This window comes from Rhinolophus sinicus, linkage group LG06 (assembly GCF_036562045.2).
Source record: "Rhinolophus sinicus isolate RSC01 linkage group LG06, ASM3656204v1, whole genome shotgun sequence".
NCBI lineage: Eukaryota > Metazoa > Chordata > Mammalia > Chiroptera > Rhinolophidae > Rhinolophus > Rhinolophus sinicus.
In genome coordinates this window covers 128,531,359-128,559,161 of record NC_133756.1, presented here as the reverse complement: position 1 = coordinate 128,559,161, position 27,803 = coordinate 128,531,359, and the positions used below count along the sequence as shown (strand labels likewise).

The 27,803-nt window shown below is 35.2% G+C and overlaps 1 protein-coding gene across 10 annotated transcripts in view; it reads left to right on the top strand.

Annotated features, from left to right (window-relative positions):
• The window catches only part of BTBD10 (BTB domain containing 10), a 64,900-nt gene that overhangs the window by 3,728 nt on the left and 33,369 nt on the right, over positions 1-27,803 (top strand). For 4 of the 10 annotated variants that reach the window (XM_074336028.1, XM_019729548.2, XM_074336023.1 and 1 more), the window contains exon 2: positions 17,759-17,916. The exons of 3 other annotated variants lie outside the window; for them this stretch is intronic. In XM_074336028.1, coding sequence (XP_074192129.1) covers positions 17,816-17,916 — 101 coding nt within the window. In that variant the 5' untranslated portion in view covers positions 17,759-17,815. Of the gene's footprint in view, positions 1-17,758; positions 17,917-21,867; positions 22,226-27,803 lie in introns of those variants that run through there. 3 more of the 10 variants (XM_074336025.1, XM_019729539.2, XM_074336026.1) reach the window with 3 other exon arrangements.

Here is a 27,803-nt window from a genome sequence, read left to right as displayed (position 1 = left end):
GGATAGAATGTTTATTAGGGTTCAAACTAATGTTGCATTTCCCCTACTATGGCTTGCTCTGATTTATTGGGGCATCCTTGAAACTGAGACGTACCTTGCTAAGCAGGTAGCAATTTAGAACTCTGAGGTAAGCAATCAGAATTCAAAGAGATGCTCTCTGGGAGAGGATTAAGAGGTTGGTGAATGTAATTGCCGGCAGTGGGAATATAATGAGCTGAGTACAGTAGTCCCCTCTTATCTATAGGGAATATGTTCCAAGACCCACAGTGGATGCCTGAAACCACGGGCAGTACTGAACCCCCTGGTCCACAAACACATTTTCTGTTCATGTCTTCTACCCACAAATCTAATGCCTTTTCAGTCTTCACTAAGCACTTACCATGAGCTGTGGCTGTAATTTGCAGTGTGAGGTGCAACAGCAAAACTAACAAGAATTTCTTTTTCCTTCTTTACAATTTCACAGATAGATTCATTCTTATCATAGATCTTAGCAACCTAAGCATACAGTTTCTTTTTCCTTGATATTAAGTTGGTACAAAAGTAATTGTGGTTTTTACAATTTTTAACCTTTAAACCACAATTACTTTTGCACCAACCTAGTAAGTTGAGAATGTTCACCTTTTCACTTAATGGAAGCATTTTTTTGCCTTCACTTTGGCATGTCCGAATTGCCAGCATCACTATGTTTGTACTTTGTGTCCACTATTAAGTAAAATAAGGGTGACCTGAACACAAGTACTGTGATACCGCTGCAGTGATCCAATAACCTAGAAGGCTATGGACTGACCGGTGGGCAGGTAGTGTGTACAGAGTCGGGATGCTGGACAGAAGGATGATTTACGTCCCTGGCAGGATGAAGGAAGCCAGACAGTGACTGTGAGGGATTTCATCACGCTATTCAGAATGGTGTGCAGTTTAAAACTTAGGAATTGTTTATTTCTGGAATTTTCCATTTAACATAGGAGTTGATTTCGGGTAAATGAAACCATGCAAATGAAACCGTGGATAAGGGGGGACTACTGTGCTTGAAATAGTAGGAACTTGAACATAAGAGAGGAAAGATTTTATGTCAAATATGTGATCTGTGTCACCGTAGATTTCTTAAGGTTAGTAAGATGCTAAAAGATATCTTTGCCGATAAAAGTATCTTTACCTTTAATAGTTTAATTATATTTTTCTGTTAAATAATGTAAGCTATCTGATAACGTGGTATTTTTATCTTTGTAGTTGAAATGAATGATCTGTTAGTATTTATGGTCACAAACTGAAATTAACATTTAGTATTTGTTTTAGGGGTGAGAGTCTGTCATAGTGAATTACTGAAATACTACTTGGTTAGAAACTGAATAACACTTTTCTAAGTTCATTTTAAATTGCTGTCATACTTTTTTGCTTGGAATATCTTATTTGGGATAATTTAGATCTGGGTTTAAAGCCAACTTTTAGCTTTATAATATAAAAGTTAACCTCAGTGAGCCTTTGTTTCCTCACATGAAAAATGGAGCTAGAACACAATTGTCAGGAATTTAAGAATGAAATGAACTAAAATATATACAAGTGCTGTGTAAATAGTAAAATGAAGTAACTTGTTATCACTTTGTTCTTGTTTATGCTTAGAACATAGCATTCTGGCCAGTGATCTTAAAACACATCCATCAGGTAAATTTACATTTACATCTCTCTTTCATTTGGAGGGAACAAGTTCAAATTACGGTATTTACAGCCTTGCCAATATGACTCTTGCACTGGAAATTACAAAGGTTTTTCTTTTCTTTTTCTAGTCATCATTGAACAATAGGAAGCTCTTTTTCTTGCTTTTCATGTTGGCATTCGTTGACTGATACCTCGTATTCTATGTAAGTTGAAAGCCAGGTGAAATAGTAGAGAAAAGGGAAAGGAGAATAGATTGAAGAGAGAGATGGTGTGGCATTTTAAAAATCATTTATTGGGATGCGGTTAACTACTTCTAAAAAATAAAACTTTTATTTTTATTAACTTGCTCTATTTTCCTTAAAGATCTTTGACTCTTTGTTAGTAGCAGATGAATAGAAAATTATTCTGAGTTTTCTATTTGTAGATTACATTAAATATCATCTTAAAAATAAATTTTAAAGCTTAGATACTTGAGGAACAATCTCAGGTGCAAAATTGTGCGACAAAACATTTTTATAATTTTTTCATTTATGGGTGGTCATACAAATAGTGCTGAATTATTTTAAAGATAATTATTTCATTCCGGGCAGTTTGCTTTATACAGTGCAGGCTTGAATTTTATTTTTCTCACATTTAGAGAGCAAGCAATGCTACATGCTCTGTTCCTTCGGTTCTTCGTTCGTTAATTTAGTTTTCTTAAGGACGTTCCTATAAGATGGGTAAATAACTGTATGGCATTATTGTTTCCTTCTTCTTGAATATTCCAGATTGCCTGAGTTTCTCTTTTAAGAGAATATTTAGTTATTAGAGAGTAGTGGAATAAAAAACCATAATACTGAAAGTACTTAAATCACTAACTCTGATTTTTGGAAGAGAAAACTGACATGCAGATTAAGCCCCCTTACCTGATTTTGATAAAAGATACTGGCTGGTAGCGGGAAAGCCGAGACTACAATACAGGTCTTAGTCTCCTGATTCTGAATTGTTTATTCCAGTGATCTCCCTACTACCTACCGTGTTTCCCCGAAAATAAGACCTAGCCAGACAATCAGATCTAATGCGTCTTTTGGAGCAAAAATTAATATAAGACCCGGTCTTATAGAATAGAATAGAATACCGGGTCTTATGTAGGTTGCTTGTACTTCTGAAGTGTATGAGAAGCTTGTTCGTTGTGCCGTATGTAGAAAACAGTAGAATTTCCAATCTCTTTTTCATTTCTATATTTTGTATATATGTAGTATATACATAGTACTGGTGTGACAATATACATGCAGTATTTATATGCATATATATATGTATGCTACTTTTCAAGTTAGTTGAACTCAAAACATTAAGAAAGGGAAAAAGTATCATTTAGGAAGAAAAGTGACATGACATCTTTGATTATCTTTTCTTCCCTGATGAATGATACTGTTTAACAGTAACCTTGAATACTTACTGATTTTGAAATTGTTTTACAATGAATACTTTGAATAATTACTTATAAAAGTAGAGTTTTTGGAATAATTTAAAAAAATATATATATATATATATAAAGGTATATATACTTTCTTTCTGACTGTAAAAGTAATGCATTGCATGTCATTTGGCAAAGATCAAAGAAGAAAATGGCATCATAAATCATGACTCAGTGATAATTGCTTCAAGTCACAAACACGCATGCACACCCAAAATTGAAATTATTCTGTATGACTTAAAATTATTATTTTAAGAAATTAAAAGAAAATTTGAATAATATGATGTAAACACTAGATTTAAAAATTAACATTTTCTCCCTTCTTTGTCTCTTTCATTTTCCTTCTTCCTCTTACCATAAATGCTTTGATGAACATATTTCTTAGGATAAAATGTTAAAAGTAAGGGTTTTTTTTTTTTGGTCAAAGTGTCTGATACACTCCAAGTTTTACGAGTGAGTAGCCATTTTCCTTGTATTTTAGCCATCACTGGCTATCAAACAAACCAACACATCTTTGACAGTTTGATAGGTTAAACATCTCAGATTTAACTTGGATTTCTTATATTACTAGTGAGGTTGAATATTTCTTTTCCTCTTGTTTGGCTACTAGTATTCTTTTTGTAAATTGCCAGTTTATGAACTTTGATTATTTTTCCATCATAGTGTTCAGATTTTTTACTGTGGAGTTATAAATGTTCCTTACGCAGTGAAGATTTTAGTCCTTTGTATTGTAACAATTTTTTATAGTTTTCCATTTATCTTTTGTAGTTTGAATTTTTATGTAGTCTAAACTAATGCTTTTTTTTTTAATTGGGAAATATTGGGGAACAGTGTGTTTTTCCAGGACCCATCAGCTCCAACTCAAGTCATTATTTCTTTTCACTCTAGTTGTGGAGGGCACAGCTCACTGGCCCATGTGGGAATTGAACCAGTGACGTTGGTGTTCTGAGCACTGTGCTCTAACCAACTGAGCCAATCGTCGGCCCTTAAACTAATGCTTCTTGAAAGCTGGTCTGCAGTCCTAATTCTGATCCCCGATGAAGTTTTCACTAGCCTTTGTTGGGAATGTTTGCATAAAGTGGCTGGCTGCACATGCCTGTTTCTCATACTAACAGTCTTTGCTTGTTTTTCTTTGATCTGAGGCTTAGAAATTTCTTCTTTATTCTGAGAGTCAGATAAATATTTTGTTCTTGATGTGGAATTTGGGGACGATAAAATATGAGATAGGAAAGGATCTTCTGCTCAAATAGTTTTTAATAGTTCATTTTTTAGAATCTGTCTCTCTAACCTTGAATCTATCTGTTTGTCCTCTCTCTTTATCTCTTAGTGATTTGAAATGCTCCAACTCGCACTTTTTATTTTCTGGGTTTAGCAATTTGATAGATTGTGTATTAAATTTGAGAGACAATATAGTAGGGTGGAAAAAACACTGAATTTGACTGTAGAGATACATATCTGAGTCCTAGCTTATTTATTAGCTCTGTGGCTTGAGGCAGGTAATATCCCTTTAAGCCAATTTCTCAATTTTTTGAAAGGGACCACCTTTGTATAATAAAAGACACTGCTTGTGTCACCGAATATTTTTGCTATAGTTCACTTAGTGCTGAGATATCTCTTACCTACCACACTGGGGTAACTTTCCCAAAGGAGGATAGTTTGACTTTATTCTTCAGGAGCCCATTCTGATACATATCGGTCATTGCTTACTGTTCTAGATGGAGGTATTTAGTAAGAGGTGAAGGAATTTGAGTGATTCGGCAACGCTTTTTATTGCTACTAAATCTGCAGTTACATATATAGTGTACGTCTACGGTTTCGTTTATTTAAACAAAACCCAAACCATAAAATGGCGCAATTTAGAACATGGCAGTAGTAGGACCTTTAGTTATTTATTTACTTAGAATATATAAATTATTGTATGGTTCAAATATCAAAACTGTATAAAGAGTACTCAAAATTCTTGCGTACATCTCTATTACTTCCACCCCATTTCCACCCTACCCCATGTAGGTAGCCATTTCTATTAGTTTCTTGTTTATCCTTCTAGAGTTCTTTTTGCAAAAACAAACAGGTATGTGTATATTTGTATGTATGTAGGTATATGTTTATTTGATTTATTCACAAAAGGTAGCAAACTGTATACTGCTTGTTTTGCACCTGATTTTTTTCTCTTTCACTTAATAGTGAATCTTGGATATTAATCCATGTTAATACATGGGGATCTGCCTTATTTTTTTTAATAGATGCATGGTATGTCATTGTGTGGCTGTACCATAGTTTATTCAGTTAGCCTCTTTTGAAGTAATTCAGATTGTTTTCAGTCTTTTGCTGTTACAAATAATGCCACAGTGAATATATTTTGAATATTTTGTTTAGTATTTATGGAGTTGTATCTTCTGGATGGATTCTTAGAAGTGGGACTTGTAAATGTTTGTGGAATTTTGTTAGATATTGCAAAATTCCTCTTCATAGGTATTGTATCATTTTGTATTTTTCATTAGCAGTGTATGAGAATGTAGAGAATGTCTGTTTCTCCACAGTCTCACCAACAGTATATGGTCAGAATTGGAGGTGTTAATTTGCATTTCTCTTTGAGGTAGGTTGAGCACGCTTTCACATGTTTAGGGGCGTTTGCCTTGATTTTTCTGAGAATTGCCCATGTCTTTTGGGCATTTTCAATTTTTCTTTGGGGGGGGTGTCTTTTATCCCTCTTTTTAAAGAGCTCTTAATATAGTAAAAAATATTTGTTTTTGTTTTGTTTATTGTTTCTGCTGCTTTTTGCAAGGCAAAGGTGTTTAATTTTACATAGTCAAACAAGAAAGGCTTTTCCTTCTTCCAGGTTCTAAAGGAAATCACCCATGTTTTTCTCTAGTATTTGTGTAATTTCAATTTTTACATTTGGATAACTGATCCATTTGGAGTTTACTCTAGTATATCTGTGAAGTAATGGATTCAATTTTGTTTTCCCAAATGTTTACCCAGTTGTTCCAATACCACTTATTAGTGTCTATCCTTGCCTCAATTGCTTTGAGAAATCATCTGTCAAACTTTCTTATGTTTTAGGGATCTATCTCTAGATCTTTTATTCTGTTCATTTGTCTATTCACGTACCAGTACCACAGACTTTTAGTTTTTGAAAGAAGCCTTAGTGATCTTTGAATATAAGAACAGTTTTATTTTATTAAAATGGAACACTAACCATAATACTAAGATACAAGATACATAGAATCTTTCTTTGGGAGCAAGTATTTTGTCTCAAGGCAAATTTTAGATTCCTTAAAATGAAGCATTTAGAGGAAAAATAACTTTATTGGTGGAGAAGGTTCTGATATTCTGCCTCTAACTAACTGTGCTAGCATATATAGTAGTTACCAGCCACGTGTGGCTATTTAAATTAATTAAAATGGGAAATTAAAAAATCGTTTCCTCAGTTGTGGTGCATTTTAAGTGCTTAAGAGCCACATGTGACTAGTGCCTGCTTTTTGCACAGTGCAGACATAGAACTTTTCCATTATCACAGAAAGTTCTATTGGGCAGCACGGCAGTCTAGAGTTTGAGTCATACTTAGGGCCTTTTCTAGCCTAGTGAGTTGATGGCAGATAAATAAGCAAAAATCTGAAAGGAATGGAAGGTAATGGGAATAATGAATGGGTCAAAAGGGAACAGCATGGTAAAGGTTGTATAAAAAAATATAAAACCTATTTAAAAAGCCCAACAGAGGGAAAAAAGAAAGCATTGCTTAAGGGTCTGACTTTGTTTAAAGGGTGCTAGTTCTCAGAAGTAGAATGTAATCTCGATTGATTTAGGCACTCATCAGCTTATTGGAGATTTACCTGTATTGAATTTTATGTCAAGGGATTTCCTTGTAGGAATTGAAGGTGATTTGCTTCAACTAAGATGTTTCTGGTTTTGAAGGCAATACTATTTAGTCACAGAAGAAAAGGAAAAATAGAGACATATACACAGAAAACAAAACATTAAGGTTTCTTAAAGAATATATAAAAAATCGTGCCTTTTAATTAGTTTTAAAAATTTAACCACTGTAAACAGCATCTAGTTTTTTAAAGTGCTAATCAGATAATGTAGATACTTAGAAAATGCTTAACATATGGAAAGATTTTCAAACATTTATTGAGCTAGGATGGGAAAAAATTAAGCATTTCTTGAAGTATTAATGCCTTGAATAAGAAGTCAGCAAAATTTGAACAGAAATTTTATAAAAGTGATAAAATCGGTTAATTCAAAAGATTTAATCTCTAGGTCACCTTTGAAAGATCAAGGGCTGAATATGGATTGATTTTGGAAGTCTTACATTTTGGTGAATAAGATATAAGACATGGAGACCCTTTAATAAACTAAGTATCCGACTTTTAATGGAAATTCTATATGATTTTATTAAATTTATTTAAGTATCGCTAGCAGTTAGCAAAATGCCTGAAAACGTGCTAAGAACTCAATGAATAGACTTTGAATAAAAGCATAAGGCAATTGAATTTGATTATCATGGAACTAGTTACATAAAATTTAGTCAGATATAATCTAGTGTAAAAATATACTGAATAGACTTGATTAGCTTTATTTACTTCCTGTTTTCCTTTCTTTTTTTGTTTTTTTCTTTTCTTTTTACTTGCCTTGTATTAACTGCAGCAAATCAGAAAAGGACAAGCCTTGAGAATTGAAAGGGCTTCTGTGAAATTTAGACAGGCAGCTTTGAGGAATATTTTTGGGAAGTTTGTGAATTGTGGACTTTTTGCTCATTTGAGGGTGAGATTTACATGATTGGTGCTCTTTACCGTAACTAAAATATAGGTATAGTTATATAATACTATTCTTTTTTTAAGACAAGCAATTAACTTAAAAGGCTGTCTATATAAATCTTCATAATTTGTATTTCCACTAGTGGATTGTGTTAAATGTCTTTTAGTTTATTTCATCTTAATTAAAACATTTTGTAAAAGCTTACATACAAGTTGTACTAAGCTGTGGGAACACAAATATGAATCATTTTTTCTTGCCCTCAAGGATGTTACAGTTTAATGGGGGACATGTGGCAGAAACATATTCTATCAACGTGTAATTGTTATCAGAGATCGGGGTTCTTTTATCATCACAGGAAGGCATTCCAGAATGTATGAACAAACAGTGCCACGTGGACAAAGGCAAGCAAGCCAAGAATTTATTTAAAAAAATTCACACATACACACACACTCGCACACGCACACGCACACACGGGGGTGGGGGACGGTGCCAAAAACATGTATACAAGTTGACACTTTGGTCAACGTTGCTCAAGCAGTAGTTCGCTGTAATTAGAAGTGTCTGGACGCTGATGGTAACCACTTCGAGCACCTCTTGTAATTGCAGAAGTCAAGTGTGACTTGTATTCATCTTTTGTTATTGGTATATATTATTATAATTTTAATACAGTTTTCCTTTCTTAAAATGTGTATACATTTTTTGGCACCGTGTTTGTGTGTGTGTGTGTGTGTGTGTGTGTGTGTGTGTGTTCCCAAAATGCGGGAGTGGACAGGCCCAGGAGGAGTAGTGACTACCTCAGAACAGAGAAAATTTAGGATTATATTTAAATGAGGCGCGAAGTATTCAGGGGCGGTGTTACAGGTCTTCCCAGGCATGGTCTCTTCTGTTGATGACCACTCCTTCCAATCAGGAGGGGGGATTTCCTTGTAGGAATTGTCATGGTGACACAGATGGTGGGGATTTTTCCCTTCCTGCAGTGCTAATAGTGTTATGATCCATTAGCTATATAGTTGCACCTTTTCTTAGGAATGATCCCATCTTTCTTTGTTTTCCCTTACATCGTCCTTTCCTTCCTCCCCTTTCTCTCCCTGCGGCTGCATTCTTTCTGCCTACAGTAACATGATGGGGTTTAGGACATGCTACCCCAAAATATGGTGCCTTGGCGTATTGACTATTTTAAGGTGAAGGAATTTGAGAAGTGGCATGCGCAGGAAGGACTTTCTGATCTGCGCCTGAAACCGTTCCTAAAAGCCTCACGTGGCAAGTGTCCTCCCTGTATCCAGGGCACAGGAAGGAGCATCCTGAGCTCCAAAGATGAAGTGACAGAGGAATGTGAACAACAGGCTTTGCTAATGAGGTTTCCTCTGTTGACTACACTTAGCTCAGTCTTTATCCCATCTGACCTTCCACGACTTGCTTCTACTTGTCATTAAACCCAGCATAAGAACACTCCGCTCTAATCATTTTTTTCAGGTCTTTATTTCCTTATGGAGGCTCCTTCGTTTCCTATGAAGGTCATATAAAACTTATATTAACTAAATTTGTATGCTTTCTCTTGTTAGTCTGTCTTTTGTTGCAGGGGTCTCAGTCGATAACTTAAAAGGGTAGAGGAAAAATATATTTTTCCTCCCCTACACTAGGTGTTGACCATATTTAAGCAATCAAAAACTGAAACAGAACTGAAACAGGGCCTGCCTGGGACCCCCTTAGTAGAGGCCTCACTGTGTCCCCAGCCTCACCTTTACTTGACCTACCTATAGCTTAATAATAGGTCATCCCACTGCGAAGACTTGTCCTGTCCTACCCAGTTCCCTGTTTTAAAAAATAACCCTGAAACTTATGATTAATACTCTTAGGCTTATTGATCACAATCTCAGTGGTCTACCAGGCCAATCCCATCACTGTTCCTGGGTTGCTGATTCCACCACAGAATCATGTGGCCACAGGGAAGGCTCCACGCAGACTCCCAGAACCATCACATAGCCTCCTGAGGAACACCCAGATTCTCCCTTAAATACCCCAAGCCGGCTGTGACTGTTAAGGCTGTAAGAGGGGGTGTTAACCCGCTGTATTCTCAGACCAGTGGTGCTTTGATAACAAACGCTTATTCTATGACCCAACTCCTGTGTTGGTCTATTGGCTGATGGCACGGGCTGCACAAGCCCTGGACTCGATTGGCCTCTGGTTTCAAAACTACATTTAAGCAGTAAAATTAAAGAAGGGAAAAAGTTTTTGTAACAAAAGCACCTCCAAATACTTTATTGTAGACCCGCTCCCCATTATGAAAACAGCATGTGGCTCTTTGATGACCATGTAAAAGTTGAAGATATTTTTGATGTTGAGTAGAATGGGAGAGGGTCAAGTGTACCCTGGAGAAATGAGAAAAACTCAAAATGAGTAGACATTCTATCCTTAATCATTCTTCTCCTGTCTCCTGTGTTGTGACTTTTTTTTTTTTTTTTTACAACCAGGACATGGATGATACCATATTCATTTTTTTATTCCAACCATCTAGCACATTTTAGGTGCTCAATAAATGTTGAATGGCTATTTAGGAATTCTCACCTTTTGTGATCTCAGAAGTCGAATAGAAAGTGATGAATGAACTAATAAAACATTATGCAAAATTTACATTCATTAGTCTGACACTAGAGAAAGTCTGTAATGTGCTCAGCACTGAGTTATTGTTTAGGGTGTCCTGTCTCATTTATTTTTTACTGCAATTTGATTGACGTGATAGTAGTAATAGATAAAATAATGGTAATGAGAACTGTGTTATTTTCTTCATTTCACATTTAAGGAAATTGAGGTCTTGTAGGTTAAAAAGCTTGTACAAAGTCATACAAACAGTTTTACCTAATTCCAAAACCTTTTTTCGTAGTCACTTATTATTGTGGTAGAAATAGAAAAGTTCTCACCACTTTTCATAATCAAAAGTTTATGTATGTCATTTATAGCAGTTGGAGGATAGCTTATTGATGAAGTATGCTAGGGGTGGTAATGGGGGCAATATGATTTGGGGTTTTTGATCAAAAAGTGGTTTAATTGTCACGCTATATGTTTGATACTTATAAATATTAAACATCTCTGCTGATTTTTAAAAAAAAAATTCTTTTTAAATTTATGTGTAATAAAATTCTGTTGTATAGTTCTATCAGTTTTGACAAAGGCATATGCCACCACAATCCAGATACAGAATAGTTCCATGACCCCCCAAAATTACCTTGTGCTGTCTCTGTGTAGTACCCCCAGCCCCAGCCCCAGTCCCTGGCTGCTCTGTTCTCTATCCGTACAGTTTTGTCTTTCTGAGAATGTTGTAGAAATAGGATCATATGGTATGCAACCTTTGAGTCTGGCTTCTTTCACTTCCAATGCTTTTGAGATTCTGTTTTGTTGTATCAGTAGTGATTCCATTTACTTACATGTTGTGATCATCAGATGTTGTCCCACCTGTGTCTGTAGATCTATTTATTTTTCTTCAATCTTTCTTTCTATTCTATGGATTGGGTAATTTTTGTTGATCTATTTTCAAGTTCCCTGATTTTTTTTTTTTTTTGTCATCCATCTCCTGTTGTGCCCATCTCATAAATTTTTCATTTTAGTTACTGTTCTTTTCAGTTAGAGCTGAATTACCATATTTTTGATAGTTTCACTTCTCTGTTGAGATTTCCTGTCTGCCACTGTTTCTTAACTTTGTTCTCTGCGTATACTTTCCTTTAATTGTTTGAATATATTTATAATGTGTGCTTTGAGTCTTTGTTAAACCCTACGTCTAGACCCACGTGGAGTCAGTGTCTATTGACTATCTTTTTACTGTCTTGTTTCTTTGCATCTCTCATAATTTTTGGTTGAAATCTAAACATTGGAGTGTTATTGTGAGGGTTTTTTTTTTTTCCCCCTAGTGAACCGTTAACTTGCCTGGACTCAAACTGCAACACTTTGTCCCCTCCCCCACCCCCCCACACTGTATATAGCAGCTGATAATCTGTCTGCTTAATTCTTACTTCTTCTAGCTACTTGATTTTTTTAGCATGGTCTCCTGGGGAGTCCGTGGGGGAGGGATCTCCTGCACCTGTCTAATTTGGTGGTCAGCCAAAAATGTAGGCCGAGATTACACTCAGATTTTGGAGCTCCTCCTCTCTATGGTTCCTCTACTTCTGGGAGTTCCCTCCTAATTTCTAGTTTATTGGCCAGTGGTGGTCTCTGTCATCTGACACTTAAGCTAGTAAGGGCTTTAGCTTTCCGGTGCTTGGAGAATGAACTCAGTTAAAACAGCATCAAACTCATAGATTTTTATACTATCTTTCAAGGGTAAATTCCTGTGTAGTCTACCATTGAGTTACCTGGCGTCCCCCACGTATGTGTGTAGTCTAGCTGAGCAAAGTTTATGCTCAGATTCTGGTTCTCACCTCTGTGCTTCTTTCACTCCTAGTATATCTGCCTTAAATTTCCAGCTGCACTTCCAGCCTTGAAACTATTTTCTTAACCACTTTGAGCTGTGTGGCTGCCTGGTTTCCTTCACCGTATTTGTAGGGAATGGGGAGGGCACTCAACATAAAAACTTCAAACTGAACTCACGTTCTGTCCACTTCCAGTTGTAGTTTTTTAAGAGTGAGCTTTTCTTTCACTACTGTATGCTCTGGGACATTTTTCGGTGCTTTTAAAACAGTTTTGTGTGTGTTTACATTTTATTTAGATTTGTTTAGATAATTGTTATCTGCAGGGGACTTGCATGATCATTTCACTTGGCTGCATTGGCAAGAGGTTCCTTTTCACTCCTGGTTTTTTTCTTTTAAAAGTTGTTTCCACCTGTTCTTTTTCATTCAGGGTTATCTGTGGTAGTATTCAGTCTCTCTAGGCTCTCCAGTTCTTGATGTAGCTAAACAGGACTTTCAGTTCCTTATTAATTTAAGGATTTATCATACACATAGAGTGAGTTAGCTACCAATCATGAGGAAATTATAAAAACTTGGTAGAACTTTTTGAAAGCTTTCTTTGTGATTATATCTATATCATATTTTGTGCCTTTCAGGGTGGTACAGTCTCTTTTTTATTCTTAAGGTGGGAGGCTTATCAAATGATCCCTTATCAAATTCTCGCCCTTCAAAAATTCTTCATCCTGGTTCCTCTGAAGGCCTTCTGTATAGCTAGTACGGAATTAAATGTGTGAAATCAGGTGTTTGCTCTGTAGTTGGCCAATCTCAAGGGATTCATTTGCTCTGTTGGGCTCTCCCACCTCCTTTTGGTCTTTTCCACATAGGGAGGTTTGCCTAAGGACATTTGACTTGCTCGGGTGCTTTCTTGGCTACCTCTTGGTCAGTCTCTACCACCCACATTTGGCTTTCGATGCAGCTGAAGGCAATCCTTGGCTGTTGGCCCTGGTATCACCATGTGATTCTGTTTTCTTCATTGTTTTCCCTCTGACTTTTACAAATAAAGGCGAAAAGCAAAAACAGTGTTTAGCATTTGTTTTGCAGCGAGCCGTTATAGAGGCAGCATGCCCTAGCAGTGAGAATGGGACTGCCATCCTCCTCCAGGAACTACACTCAGCATCTCAGCAGCAAGCTCCATAGCAATGAACTAGGCCTGTGAGCATCTGTGCTTTGTTTATTTTGTGCATCTGTTAGCAAGATGTGTCCTAAGGTATCAGAAAAGCCTAAGGGAGCTCAAAAGGGTGTTATGCTCAGTGTGAAACCAGATGTAATTAAGCATATTTGGTATGATTTGGTAGGTTATTTTTGGGTCTGGGCATACTAAGAAAATTTTTCCATATAAATTAATGGTAACTACTTCACTTTGTGAAAGGTTTTGTGGATGAAAAAGGGGCCACATACTAAACCTGACAAGCTCAGGGCAGGCCCGCATGGTGGGTCTAACAAACCCAGAGACCACAAGTAACCACACAGGGTGGTCTGAATGTGAAAATTTGTAACTAAAAGCAGCTCATGGCAGGTAGTCATGTCCTAACCCTATAACTGATAAAGGTCAGTCTTTACCTTCGAAACTGTCTATAGTAGTACCTCAGTTTTCAAACGTCTCCGTTGACAAACATTTCGGTTTACTAACGCTGTAAACCCGGAAGTAAATGCTTTGGTTTTCGAACACACCTCTGAAGTCAAACATGTCACGTGGCTTCCACTGAGTGCAAGATCCTGAAGCCTACCTGTCGGCTATTTTTAAACATTTCAGAACTTGAACGGTCTTCCCGAACGAGTTACTTCGAAAACCAAGGCACCACTGTATTGTTTTTGTGCATCAAAGATAGCATAGCATACCTTTGAAATGTCAGAGTAATTTTCTGTTCCAGACTCCTCGAAGGCACAATTGCCAGCCCGAGAGCATGAGACCACGTTGTTATTTTGCCGCCCACATACCAGCTCTGTGTACTGTTAACTATCTAGTAACTATTGGTACTGTGCCCACCAATGTAAAAGAAGTGTGTATCTTTCCGTTTTGATTTTTATCCAATCTCAAAGATGTCTCCTCCACCTCCCTAACCTACCACCAGTGAATTTCATGTAACCTTCTTTATGTCTCTTCCATTGATTCTAATGTATAAACTAAGCTGCAAAACTGCCATTCTCAGGAGCGTTTTCTCAACCCATTGAGATTTTGCTTCCCACTACTTGTAGTCAGTGTGATTCAAATAAACTATTCCAAGACTTTTTCTTTGGCTGGAATTCTTTCCTGGATGGTTTCATAGGACCACTCTACTCTTGGATAGAGTGGCAACAAAAATGATGACAGTTAAGAATGATGGTCCACACAAAAGTGACGAAAAATTGCAGGCACCAAAATTCAGAAAACGTTTCTTTGTTTTACACGAGTGCATTAAGTACGTCCGTTACAACACATGACGTATGCAATTGTGAAGATCCATATTAGACACCAAGTCTGTTCGTTACCAAGTGCGCACGTTATTTGTGTGTTGTGTCTGTACTCTGACTGGTCATTCGGCAATAAGTCTCGAGTCCATCTGTTTACATAGGCATTTACCTCTTGTCCAAAGGCGCACACTTGAGTATTTACAAATATTTAATTACAATTTATATTATTTTATTTTAAGTACTAATGTCAATAATATTTATATTTAATTAAACATTAATATTATTTTATAATTCAATACATCTGCCATGTGTTGCAGTGGATGTACTAAATGCATCCGTCTGGCTGACAATCTTAACTGGGGTTTATTTTGGGTGTTATTTTTCAGAGAATGCTTAAAGTAGAAGAGATCATTAGACTTTTCAAAATAGTATATAATGTGTGACTTGCCTTTTATCTATTTGTAGTTACGGATATAGCTTATTGATAACATTTAAAATACACTAGCATGTGTAGGCAAACACAGACATATTTTTTCTAGGTATCTCAGACTTTAATTTCACTTGTTTTTGTGCTTGTATCCCTGACTATTGAGAGTGAGGAGTGGTGAGAAATCTTTCACATGGTGATAACCTAGTTTTATTGACAAGTGAAATGTAAATATGATTTTCCAGTTGACTTTATCTATCTGAACATTCTTTACTTTCTTGTGGCTGTCTATAAAATACATGCTTGTTAATGCCAGTAAGATGGACTAGGCAGACTTTCTATTATTTCCTTGCTGCTAAGATATGTGCCACCCATTGTAAAATTGTGGAAAATGTGAATGTATTTTTTAGTCACTGCATCCCAAGGTTTAGGATCATTCTTCTCTCAGTGGGTATTTGTAGCTGTCTTATTCACAGGGGTGTGTCTTTTGGTTAAGTTAGGAGGTAAAATGCTCTGGTAAAGAAATGTTAATGCCTAAAATAGCGTTATAGGAAGACCTATAAAGTAAGGAGAAAATGCCCCAGATCTTACTGTACAGATCCTGCTAAATCTCTCTGCATCTTTCCCCCTCATCATTTTTTCCCTACTATTCTTTTTGCCTTTTGTCTCTCTTGCTCTGTGACCACTTTTTTCTGTTTGACTTTCTCTTTTGTCTTTAATTTGTTCTTATCCTTCTCTTCCCATCTGCCTCATCTCTTCATTACAGATAACTAGCTATAATAATAGCAAACTGAAAATTTAAAAGTTTCCTTTTTAGTAAATACATTTTTATTTTTATGATACTCAAATGAGATTGACTTTGTTTTCAAAATAATTTTATAGTTTCCCCCCCCTTCTTTGCCTCTCCCCCGCCCCCTCCTCCCCTCCCTCCCCCCCTCCCGCTCCAGTTCAAGCCCATGCTGGTATTATGAGCATTAACCCCCCCCACCCCCGGCATTGGTCACCAGTGGTTGGCCGTCACAGTGGCTCATGGCAGCTCTTGGTGGCTGCGGGCGTTCGGTGTTAGGAGCATGGCACTCCAACCACCTGAGCCACTGGCCCGGCCCAATTTTATAGTTTTTATGTTAGTCTAATATGTGATTGATTTTCAATCATCCAATGATCCTTAAGGCAATAGGTTTGCTTTTCCAGGAACATTCAACAAATAAACTGTGGCATTTACTTAGGAATTTTAATTAGCCATTGTGCAATTCCCCCATCCCTTTTTTATTATTTTTATTTCACTCATTGGTGTACCTACTTATTTACATATTACGTTAAAATATTCATTATAAGATTTTCAACTGTTTTTGGAAAGAAAGTACTAAGTAACTGAGGGAAAAAGTGCAAAATAGCATAACAGTTTCTCTGAAACGAATGTTTACTGAGTTCTGAAATAGACTTGCCGTTTCAATGAGTTTATCTTTTGCATTTTTTTTTGTGTGTGTGAAATTGTATTGGAATACCTTATAAAACTCAGTAAGGTATACTATTTTCCCAATTCTGTGTTTGCTTTGACTTTTATACACAACTCTCCCTCACTTCATCAAATCCAGCTTGGAAAAGTTTATAGAAAGTATACAGGACTGTGTGTCAGGAAACCTGGGTTCCAGTCCAACTAAATAGAACTTTGTTCAAATTGTTTAACTTCATTTGGTTTTTCTTTTGGTGTTTGCAATCTGTTAAAGTCCAATCTGACCTGCTATTTCCCAACAAAATACTCCAGTCTGAGCATTTTTCAAGATCAAGACTTTATTTTGTATCATAAATTCTCATTGTTGTTTATAATCCTGCCATTTATAAGCCTGTTATCTCTGTCAATGTTACTAAACTTCTAAGACTGTTTTTTATTCTGTACATGGGCGTTATAATGCCTACCTTGTAAGATAATTGTGAAGATTAAATTGGAAAGTGAATATACTTTAAAGTGCTCAGTCTGAGTATTCTGTAAAGCCATCAAGTTTTCTTATAATTTCGTGTGGTTATAGAAATAAGTCACAAGCTTCACATACGAAAAGGCATAAAGTATCTGAATCATATTGATAACATATTTTTGAGGTAATTGCACTGTAAGAAAACATCGGGCTGTTTACGTACTTTTATTTTTGATCAAATACTTAATTACTACTATTCAAGGTCTTTAACTTGGTTAAAGAAACAACAACATTGTTATTCTTACTGGATGCTTTGTTAAACATCTTAAACTTTTAATAATTAATAAACGTATTTAAAGTGGAATTTTTGTCTGAAAGAATCATCCTGTGGAATTGTTTTTGCCCTTTTTGATACTATTTTAATGTTTGGAAACATGAGTTACCCAGACAGCAGTTAAGTTTACTTACTACATATAAATAGCACGTTATTAAACTGTTGCATCGGGGTAGAAAATTTAATAGAAGAATCAAATGAAAGGTACCTAAAAAGACTTCTTGTGTTTATTTTACTCTAATTTGTGGCATTTTGTGTGTCTAGTATTTTATAATCCTGTCCATCACTTTGAAAAAAAAGGCACAATAATATCAGAAAGCATGTAATATACTGTGACTATTTTCTTCTGCATGGAATAGACTTAAAGGTCCACACTACTCTTTTATGTAGGTTATGGGTGCGCCATGTGTGCTTTCAGAGCTCTAGTGTGAGGAAGCTTGAAGTGGGATGGCAGGACGGCCTCATCCTTATGACAGTAACTCCAGCGATCCAGAGAATTGGGATCGGAAATTGCATAGTAGACCTCGTAAACTTTATAAACATTCAAGGTAGGTAGAAAATACGTGTTTCACATATCAAAGCTCTGGTAAAATTGATTTTTATAAAGAACCAAACTGCATTTGGTTGTGGCAAGTCCTGTCAGAGGATGGGGGCTGGTTTACAAAATATTATGAATGTTTGCATTTTTCCTTGAATAACTTTTAGAGAAACATTTCTTTCTTTTTAATTTTCTTGTATTTATTTGAATTTTTGTTTCTGTTTCTAAATAATGTTAAAATCTCCTTAGTTAACCCTATGAATAAATGTAATAATTTAATTGGGGACTCTGGCAAAACAGGTTAGTTTTTTGTATTTAAAACCCTCTGATAGGAATTTATTTAGTTTTCTAAATACATTGTGTATAGATTATACATGATAACTTATCATGTATAAATGTCAGTCTTTGCCTCCATACATTTTTAACCAAGTGAATTTATATTGTGTTGTTATCCTGATCCTAATGGGAAAATCAGTCTTTCTGCGGTGACTCTGCTGGTTCATCTCACGTTTGATGCATTAAATGAAATTCATTTCAAAAGTTTTAGCCCATTTATATATTATTTTTAAAGATTTTAAAGCTTTTGTGCTGTATGACTTAATAAGGAACAACTCATGTAGAACACTTTATGATCTGATATTTTAAAGCTGTTAATTGGCAGGTCATAAACCTCATATATTACAGACATGTAAACATGTTTTCATAGAGTATTATGATTTATGAATATTTACTTAGGGGATATTATTGAACATTTAACTTGAATGTAAAATTCTACTGATAACTAATACTAATTTTCTTGGAAAACAATTGAAAATTGTGATATTGAAACCCTTTTTTGTAATTTTAAAGAAATGATTCAGGTACTTTTAAATTGTATGCTATAGCTAGAAAATATGAGTGACTAAGTACTGTTTAATATTTAAATCTCCTGATGTCTTGTCTGCTTTATTGTGGACTTTTAATGTGGTGAGGTCTAAAATTAAAATGTTAAGTTGACTTTATTAGTTTATAATTACATACCAGTGGCATGAGTGTTTTTTGGTATTTTGAAGAAAATATCATGAAATCCTTAGAGTTTATTTTAACCTCATTTGTGGAATCTCTGCCTAGGGAAAAACAGCTTACTTTTAGGGACCTCTTGTCCTATGTACTTAGGGACATATTTAGGATACTTTAAAAATATACAGTTTCACTTTTTAAAAGATACATATTTTTAATTGATAGTAAATTAATTGATAGGTTTTAAAACTAATAATCGGCAAATACTGTTGAGAACCAGTGCTCCGTTCAGGAAAGAGTCAGGAAAGAAGTTTGTCCGGGTACCATGACGGGATGCTTTTATATCCACATAGGGAACAATTAGAGGACAGTAGGACATAAACAGTGTAGCGAGTTGTAGTAAAGTAAGAGTTCAAAGAAGGAATCAGGGTTCGCTTGAGTAGGTGAAAATGAGATTTGAGCTCATCCTTGGATGATTAGGTGGATGGAGGACATTTCTGCCAGGGACCTTGTAGAGATTATCTTGACTGGATTTGAAGGTGGAGCTTTGTGACTAGTATTACTTGTCTCCATTTGACAGATGAAAACAGTGAAGTCAATAAACTTGCCCAAGGCCATCCAGCTTGTAAATGGCAGATTTATAAACAAGTTTCTTATTCTTTTTATTTTTAAACTTTTAAATAACTTATTATGGTACATTTTAAGTACATATAGAGAGAACAGGTTGTTGTTCTTCTTTCCTTAAGGAAAGACATGGGGGGGACAGTCGGCTAGGCTGTTGTGTGACTACAACAGGTATAAGGAACCCCTGTGTATCCATCACCCAGCTTCAAGTTATTAACTTACGGCTGATTTTATTTCACCTATGCTTCTACCTACTCTCATCCTGTGTGTGTGTGTGTGTGTGTGTGTGTGTGTGTATTTTATGTATTTTATTTAGGGATATTTGAGTAAAAGAAAACCAGACTAAACACTGGCTTCAGTTAAGGGTTTATTTTTCTTGTGCGTAAGAAGTCCATAGGTAGGCAATGCCTGATGTAGATTTAGTGCCTTAAGGATGTTGGGGTCAAAAAATCTCTGATTTTCTTAGCTTTTCCTCCTGATCACAAGATGGCTTACTGTAGCTTCTGCCATTATGTCCACCTTCCAGACACGGAGGAAGAGGAAGATAGAAGGGGACAGTGGGAAAGGGGTTTTATTTATATAAGGACGTTATCTTTCTCAGTAATTCCCATAAGGCATCTGTTCACAAATCATTGGCTAGAACTATGTCATATGCTCATCTCTGACAAAAGGGACAGAGAACTGTTGGTAGGCACATTGCCACCTCACACAGAATTGGGAATTTAAATTTACTAAAAGTAAATGTCTCAGTCTGTTAAGGTATACTGTTATAACAGTATACCATAGCCTGGGTGGCTTATAAACAACCGAAATTGATTTCACATGGTTGTGGAGGCTGGGAAGTCCAAGATCAAGGTGCTGGCAAGTATCTGTCTGGTAAGGGCTCCCCTCTGGTTCAGACAGCCCTCTTTTCGCTGTGTGCTCACATGGCTATGGAGCTCTCGGGGGTCTCTTATAAAGGCACTAATCCCGTTCAGGAGGCCTTTGCCCTCATGAACTAATCACCTCATCTCTGAGTACCATCACATTAGGGGAATACATTTCAACATATGAATTTGGGGGGGGGACACAAACATTCAGTCTTTTAGCAGTAAAGAAATAATAATTATTGATTGATTCAATTTTTGTAGATAATCTAAAAAGTTGCCTTGTTTAAATTTATTCGTTCTATTCACATTTTAGAATAGCCTGCTTTTTTCTTGTCTTTTTCCTTTGATTTTTTTCCCCCCTACCTTTCCTTACTAGCAAGGATAAAAATAAATTTTTTGAATTATAACAGTAACAATAATAGTTACTGTTTTATGTATGCTTACCATTTAGGTTTGAGAGCTTGGTGGGCATTGCCTTATGGTTTCTCTTTTATCTAAGAAAACCTTAAGGTACTTTCTTTTCTGAACTTTATTTTGAATGTAGATGTGGTATGTATAACACTTATATAAAAGACAAGACTAGACGGAAACTAATCTGGACCTGGATGGACTTCAGGATGCTTTGATCCCTCTGCAAGTGCATACAAATGCATGAGATGCTTAAAAAGTTACTGGACTTTGTTTCTCTCTGAGTAGTTTTATAGTTAATTCCTGCATAGAGGGATTTGGTTGCTTGCTGAGAGGTTAAAGATTATTTTAATTGAAGTATATTTGACCTGAATTGTGACAACTTTCTTTAAATTATAAATTAGAGTTTTTGCTATTTTAAAAGGAAAAAAGCACTTTTTCTGTATAATTAATGTTAAAATGCCTAGTTTGACAATATGCTAAAAGCTCTTGAATGTATGAATTAGATCGAACCTGACTATTTAAAAGTCAGATCTGCAGTCTGCTCAGGTTACTAAAGATAAATGCATCATACGTTCAGTATGAGACTTTGCCGCAAGGTTTCATTTCCACACAGGAGTACGCATGCTCGTTTCTTCTGAGACTGCATGAAGATTGAGCTTTCCAGTTTCCTTTTTAAGTCATTTGTACTTCCAGTAGCAATTTAGAAATGGAAGTTTCATGGCTTTAAAGAGTAGTTCTTGAGTAGATTCTTAAAGTACAAATAATGCTTTCTCTTTGGTTTTAAAGAGAAGCTTTACTGCCCAGAATGGATACACAATAAAATATTGAAAGGAATAAAGAAAACTCCATCCTAGTTTTCTAAAATCTGGCAAGCTGGCAGAGCTAGAATTAGCTTTACAGATGGCATTTGGCAACATATCTCATATCACTAAGCTCTCATCTCCTGAGTTTTCTTTAGTCTGTCTATCAATCACAATAGCCAATCACTGCACAGAGATGGGGAAATGGGATGACCACAGCTCGCACGATGCTGTTTGGTTAGAAACGTCAGTGCTGCACAACCCACGGCTGAGTCAGTGTCTGTGAGAAAATGAACTGAATTAATATATACAGGGGGTTGTATCTCTGAACATTTAAAGCCTTAATAACCACAATAGCGTTATTACACAGTTGAGGGAAGAAAGCCAAAGGATGTCTGGACAGGTGAGGTAGGGGGAGACTGGAATTTTCTGATTATTCAGAGGAAGCTTGAAGATGATGGAAATATCAGATGTGCTAAAGTTTCCTAGTAATGCCCAAGGATGCTGACCTGGCTTTCAGTGCTGCATTGTCTGAAAAAGCAGAGTCCCTTTATACTCTGATTTCAAAATTTTTTTCTTGTTTTTGTGTATCTACCTTGGCATATACTAAAGTAAGGTGTGTATTCATTTATTACATGATATTGCTGGGTTATAGTTCTATTCATGTATGAATATGAGAGAGATTGAGAGATGTTTGGCCTTTGTTTCATTATGCTCATTTGCATTTCTGGCTGTAAAAGATCATGTGTCTTGATTGTTTAATGGCAAGTAATTTTAAAATAAATGTGTATTTGTGTTGTTTCATGGGTTTGATGCTTTGTTTTTTATTTCATTTAAAGTGTTAAAATCTTCATGTAACTGAGAGTGCATTATGTTTGGTATTGTTTTTTTATGAATCAAAAAATAAGGAAATATTAATTTTGAAATAATATTTTTGATATATTTGAAAAAATTTGCTATAAATAAAATAATTGAAATAATTTCCTAAAGAAAGTGAATGTATTTTTACTTTTGGATGAATTAGGATTAGTTGAACCACTTTATATATAATAGTATTTTACAGAACCAAATGTATTTGAATGGTAAAGTTTTAATTGGTTAAAATGACTTTTTTTCTAGTCTTTTAGAACCTAGACTTTGAATAGATGATCTAGATATTGCCACTGAAATAAAAAATAACCAGTAAAGTTTTTGGATTATTGCAAATTGACTTTCAACGAGACAAAATTTCTAAATAAAGATAATTGTTCTTGCTGTGAGAATTTAAATATTAACAGGTGACATTGCTTACTTTATCAGGAAATTTTAGCACAATTTAAAACATTTCAACTTTTTTTTTTTGTCTTCATTATCCCTGTCCTCCTGATGGTTCATTTTGTAGGGATATTGGGAGATATACATTTTAAAATTATTCTATTTTTAATGTATTTAAGTAGTTCATAACAACCTTTTGGAAGTTCTTGTGATTTCCCCCACTTAATTCTAAATGTTTTTCTAAGCTTGTTTTAGTAATAGAGTTATAAAAGAAATCTCATGCTAGACCTTTTTTCTTGTACTTTATAGAATATTTTCCTCTGGTTCTACAGATTCTTTTAAAATAACACATGTATTATAAAAGTGATATATTACATTAATTTGGTAAATACAGAAAAGCACATGGAAGAAAATAAAAATATCCTATGATCAAAGAAAAATACTTTAAATATTTTTGCATATAACTGATTTTTGTGTATATATATATATAAATATAAAATCACACATACGCACTTAAAAATGGTTTTGGGATATTACTGTATGTACTGTTACATAACCCATACCTTTAAAAAGAAAACAAAAAAACCACAAAAACTTAAGCATGAACATTCCCCCATGTCATGAAATAGTCTTCTATAGCATAATTCTTAAGATCTGCATAGTGGTTTTTTTTACAATTTTTAAGATCTGCATAGTATATATTTTACAATTTATTTCACCAATTTGAATTTTTCTGATTCTTGATCAGAGAAAATATCAGTATGACTCCACAGTAGAAATTTTTCCAAAAAGGAAAATTATTTTAAGGAGTTAGATAAAAATGTAATTTTGACATTTTTTGGACAGAAAAAGACCTTAGTGTTATTACACAATGAACTGTTCAAAGATATGCACACTACTTTTAAAACAATGCATATAGCTAATATTGCCATAATAAACTGTAGAAAACAAATCTTTAAAAAAATCAGGAAAACGAGGTGAAACGAACTGAGACTTCAAAAAAATGCTAAGACTAACCAAAAAGCGTTTCTTATATTACATTTAAACAGGTAATCAAGGCAACTGTAATAATAGTGATGCAATAAGGGAAGAAAAAAATTCTTCAACTCTTATTTAGGAGCTTTTTTGTCAAACAGAAAGAATAAATTACCACCACTGGTAATAGTAATAACAAAGCAAACATTGCTAGGAAGGACATAGAAACCAACGTGGTTATAGTAGAAGCATGCATCTGTTAAGTGAGTTGTCTTCTGCCAGTTGAAACATATTATAGTTATAAAAGGAACTGCCTGCAAAATCTTAAAATTATTGGTATTATTTGTGGTCTTAGAAGGTTTTAGGGGAATACTAGAAGTGCAAAAAGATAGGGGATTCTAGCCCTGATTTAGAAAAGGGTAGATTTTAGAACAAAAAAGTGAAAAGGATTGTTTATGACTATCTTGAAGAAAAACAGGTTAAAAATGAACCAGAATGGGTTTGCTAAAAATAGTCACAAAAACTGATTTTTCTCTGATGTAGTAGGTAGACTAGTAGCAATATAATGTATTTGGACTTAAGCTTAGTTTTTGGTAAAATCTTTTTTTTATATCATTGGGTGTAAGATGAAGGAAAATTGAGTTAGTCACTAGTTGATTGTATCAATTAATCAACACAATTTTGATTTTGAATGACCCTATCCAAAGATAATTGATCATGGAAAGTGGCTTTGTTCTTTGCTTTGTCTTATGCTCATCTGGAGAAGGCAAATTACCAAATTTATAGGTGACAATAAAGGAAGAAGGATAGTAAATAATATACTAAGGAGTCCAAAATGATCTCTGAACCTGGATTGTTGGACTAAATTTATTGTTTTAAGTTAAACTTAAGTTTTTTATTCCCTTGAAGCTAACATTGTTTGAAGAATTTAATAAAAAGTTCAAGAAAATTAAAAACCATTTTAAAGGGAAAGAGATTGGATAGCCTATTTTTGTAGTATTGAAGATTAATCCTGAAATTCAGCAGCATCTTTGGAATAAGCTATAAACTTAGCAAAACAATTACTTTGTTATAAAATAGGGAAATAAAAATGAAAACAAAATACATCATTTTGACACATTCAAAATACCATATCTAAGAAATGTACATACCTACTGTTACTCCAAGGTGGTTTTTAAAATATAAACCTCGGGGACAATTTCTCCTGGTTCACGGATTAGTCTGTATTTCTTCCCATTCTGCAATAACTTCTGGAAATCAGAAGGCTTGGTGATTTTCATGAATTTTTTAGGAGTCCTTCACAGATTTGGAAATATCCTTGATGAAGGACTAATTATTGCTGGCTTAGCAAATCTTTCTCGCATTTTCCTCAGAAATGAACTATGGTAGACATTGTTGGTTCATTTCCCAGCATCGATTCCCCACTTTTCCTCCCAAAGGCACCCAGATTTTCCTAGGAGGAAGTGCCTCTCCCCCATTATTAATGATGTCATTTGGGTGGGTTTGACCTCATGCTGCTGGACTACATTTAAATGAACTTTTTAGGAGTATACACAAGGCCTGAAAAACACTAACATACATTAAGTTAGCATAGCTTTAGAGCATCACTTATGGAAAAGACCTGAGGGTGATTTTTGGCAGTAAATGATGTAAAACAGAAGTACAATATGGATGCCACCATCCCATCTCTCCGACCCCCAAAAAACCATCATAATTAATGGAAAAGAAGACTAGAGCCACTCTGCTGTACACCGGAGTCTGTTGTCTTTAGTTCTGTGTATATTCAGAAGGAAGGATGTGAAGTAATTGGAAGTCTTGTCATCTTAAAGAACTGAGAAATTAGAGGTTTTAGGGGCAGCTCTGGTTGATATTAGGAATCTCACAATATCTTCAAATATGTGAAGAATTATCCTTTGGAAAAGAAACTAGACTTGGTTTGAGTCAGACTTGTTTGAAGTTAAAAGTGTGATCTCTGAATTTGAACTCCTTAGGTCACATCTCAGACCTGCCGCTTAATTAGCTATGTGATTTTAGGCAAGTTCCCTAGCCTCCAAGCTTCCATTTTCTGAGCTCTAACATTGGGATGGTGTTGAGAATTAAATGAAAAAATACGCAAAGTGTTCAGTATTGTTCCTGGCATGTATTAAATGCTCAAATGTTAGTGTTGTTATTTGGTTCTACCAAATTAGAACCAGGGCAGAGGTCCCAACTAGAGGGGTGATTGTGCTTCTCACGGGGCATTTGGCAATGTCTGAAGACATTTTTGATTGTTACAAACGGGGAGGGAGTATTACTATAATAGCATCCAGTGGGCTCGAGGCCAGGGATGCTGCTAAACATCTTACAATGCACAGGACAGCTCCCCACAACAAAGAATTAATAGGTCCAAAATCCTAAACTCTAGGGTCAGATGAAAAGGTTTAATTAAGCTTTAATGTTAAGAAAAAACTGCCTGAGAGTCAGAGCTTTCCAAAGATAGAGCAAAACTGTTAAATAGAAAAACCAAGTTACCCTTCCCTGTCATTAACAGAACTAGGTCAACCAATTCATGGGGACTTTGTAGATGAGATTCAGAAATTAGACAGGTGTTTGGTTAGATTTTCTAAAAGAATTTTCCTAAAGTTAGATTCTGTGTTTCTGTGGGTATTTCTGAATATAGGCATATTGAATGACCAAGATCAAAGGGCCTCTGATGCATATTCTCTTATTTAATTTTATCAATCAGTGTAGCTTAGATTTTTAATTATAGTTCTTTTGATGCTTAAAATTTTAGTATGAGGCATAGAGGAGGGAATTTAGTGGAAGAAGCCAGTTTGTGTTTTCAAAACGCCATTTGGAAGTATGAGTGGTTGCTGTAATTTCTCTCTAGAAACCTGTTTTGTGAAACTAATTTGTTAAAATGTTCAGTCATTTGATAAATATTTCTAACACTAAATCTTTTATTGGTACTTCATATTTCTTTTCCATTGCTTTTATTTTCTTTCCCCCCTTTAGTAATAAATAGAAAAGATGCTCCAAAAGTTTTAAAAAATAATTATAATTTTTAAAGTACCATTAAAGTACTTGATTGTGTATGTATTACAGTATTATTCCCAATCATGAACCACACCCAGAACAGTAACTGTCACAAAGTATTATTTAGTAAACATTTGTTGAATGAATAACAAATCAGTTGATACAAAATATATCTGCCTATGAATTTACATCTGCACAATTATTAATAGTGGTTAGCTTTTTTTTTTTTTTTTTTTAGAAATACTTTGTTATTTTCTGTGGTAGGGAGTTACTTGAGAAGAATGTTAAGTATAATTTCCAACTCCGGAATTTTTATCTCTAACCTGAACTTTTCCCTGAACTTTAGACTTGTGATTAACTCTCTATTTTATATCTCCACTTGGATGTCTGGTAAACATCTCACTCTTAACATGTCTAAGAGATACACCTATACTTTCCAAACCTAATGCTTTCATTCTCATTCTTAGTAATTTTTAGTGTCTCAGGCCAAAATCATAGTCATCCTTCACTCTTCTCTTACATCCTACATTTAATCTATCAAATTCCAAGTCTTGTTCTTCAGGATATAGTCGAGTGCAGTCTTTACCACATACCACTGCTACAACCCTGGTCCAAGTCACTTTTAACTTTCACCTGGATTATTTTTAGTTGCCTCTGAAATGGTCACTCGAATTCTGCCTTTGCTCCCTTTCTTCTATTGGCCACTTGATCTAACATACATTAGATCATGTAGGTCACATGTCAGTGGTACCCATTTCACTCAGATCAAAAGCAAAAACCCTTCAAATATTCCTTCAAGGGCCTTCACGATCTGGTCCTAGTCTTGTCTCTCTGAGCTCCTTTTAACCCTATTCTTGCTTTCTGTGCTCCAGCTATTCTGGCCTTCTTGAATGCTTTGAAAAAGTCAAAGATGACTCTTCACAGGGTGTTTGTACCTCCTCTTCCCTTAT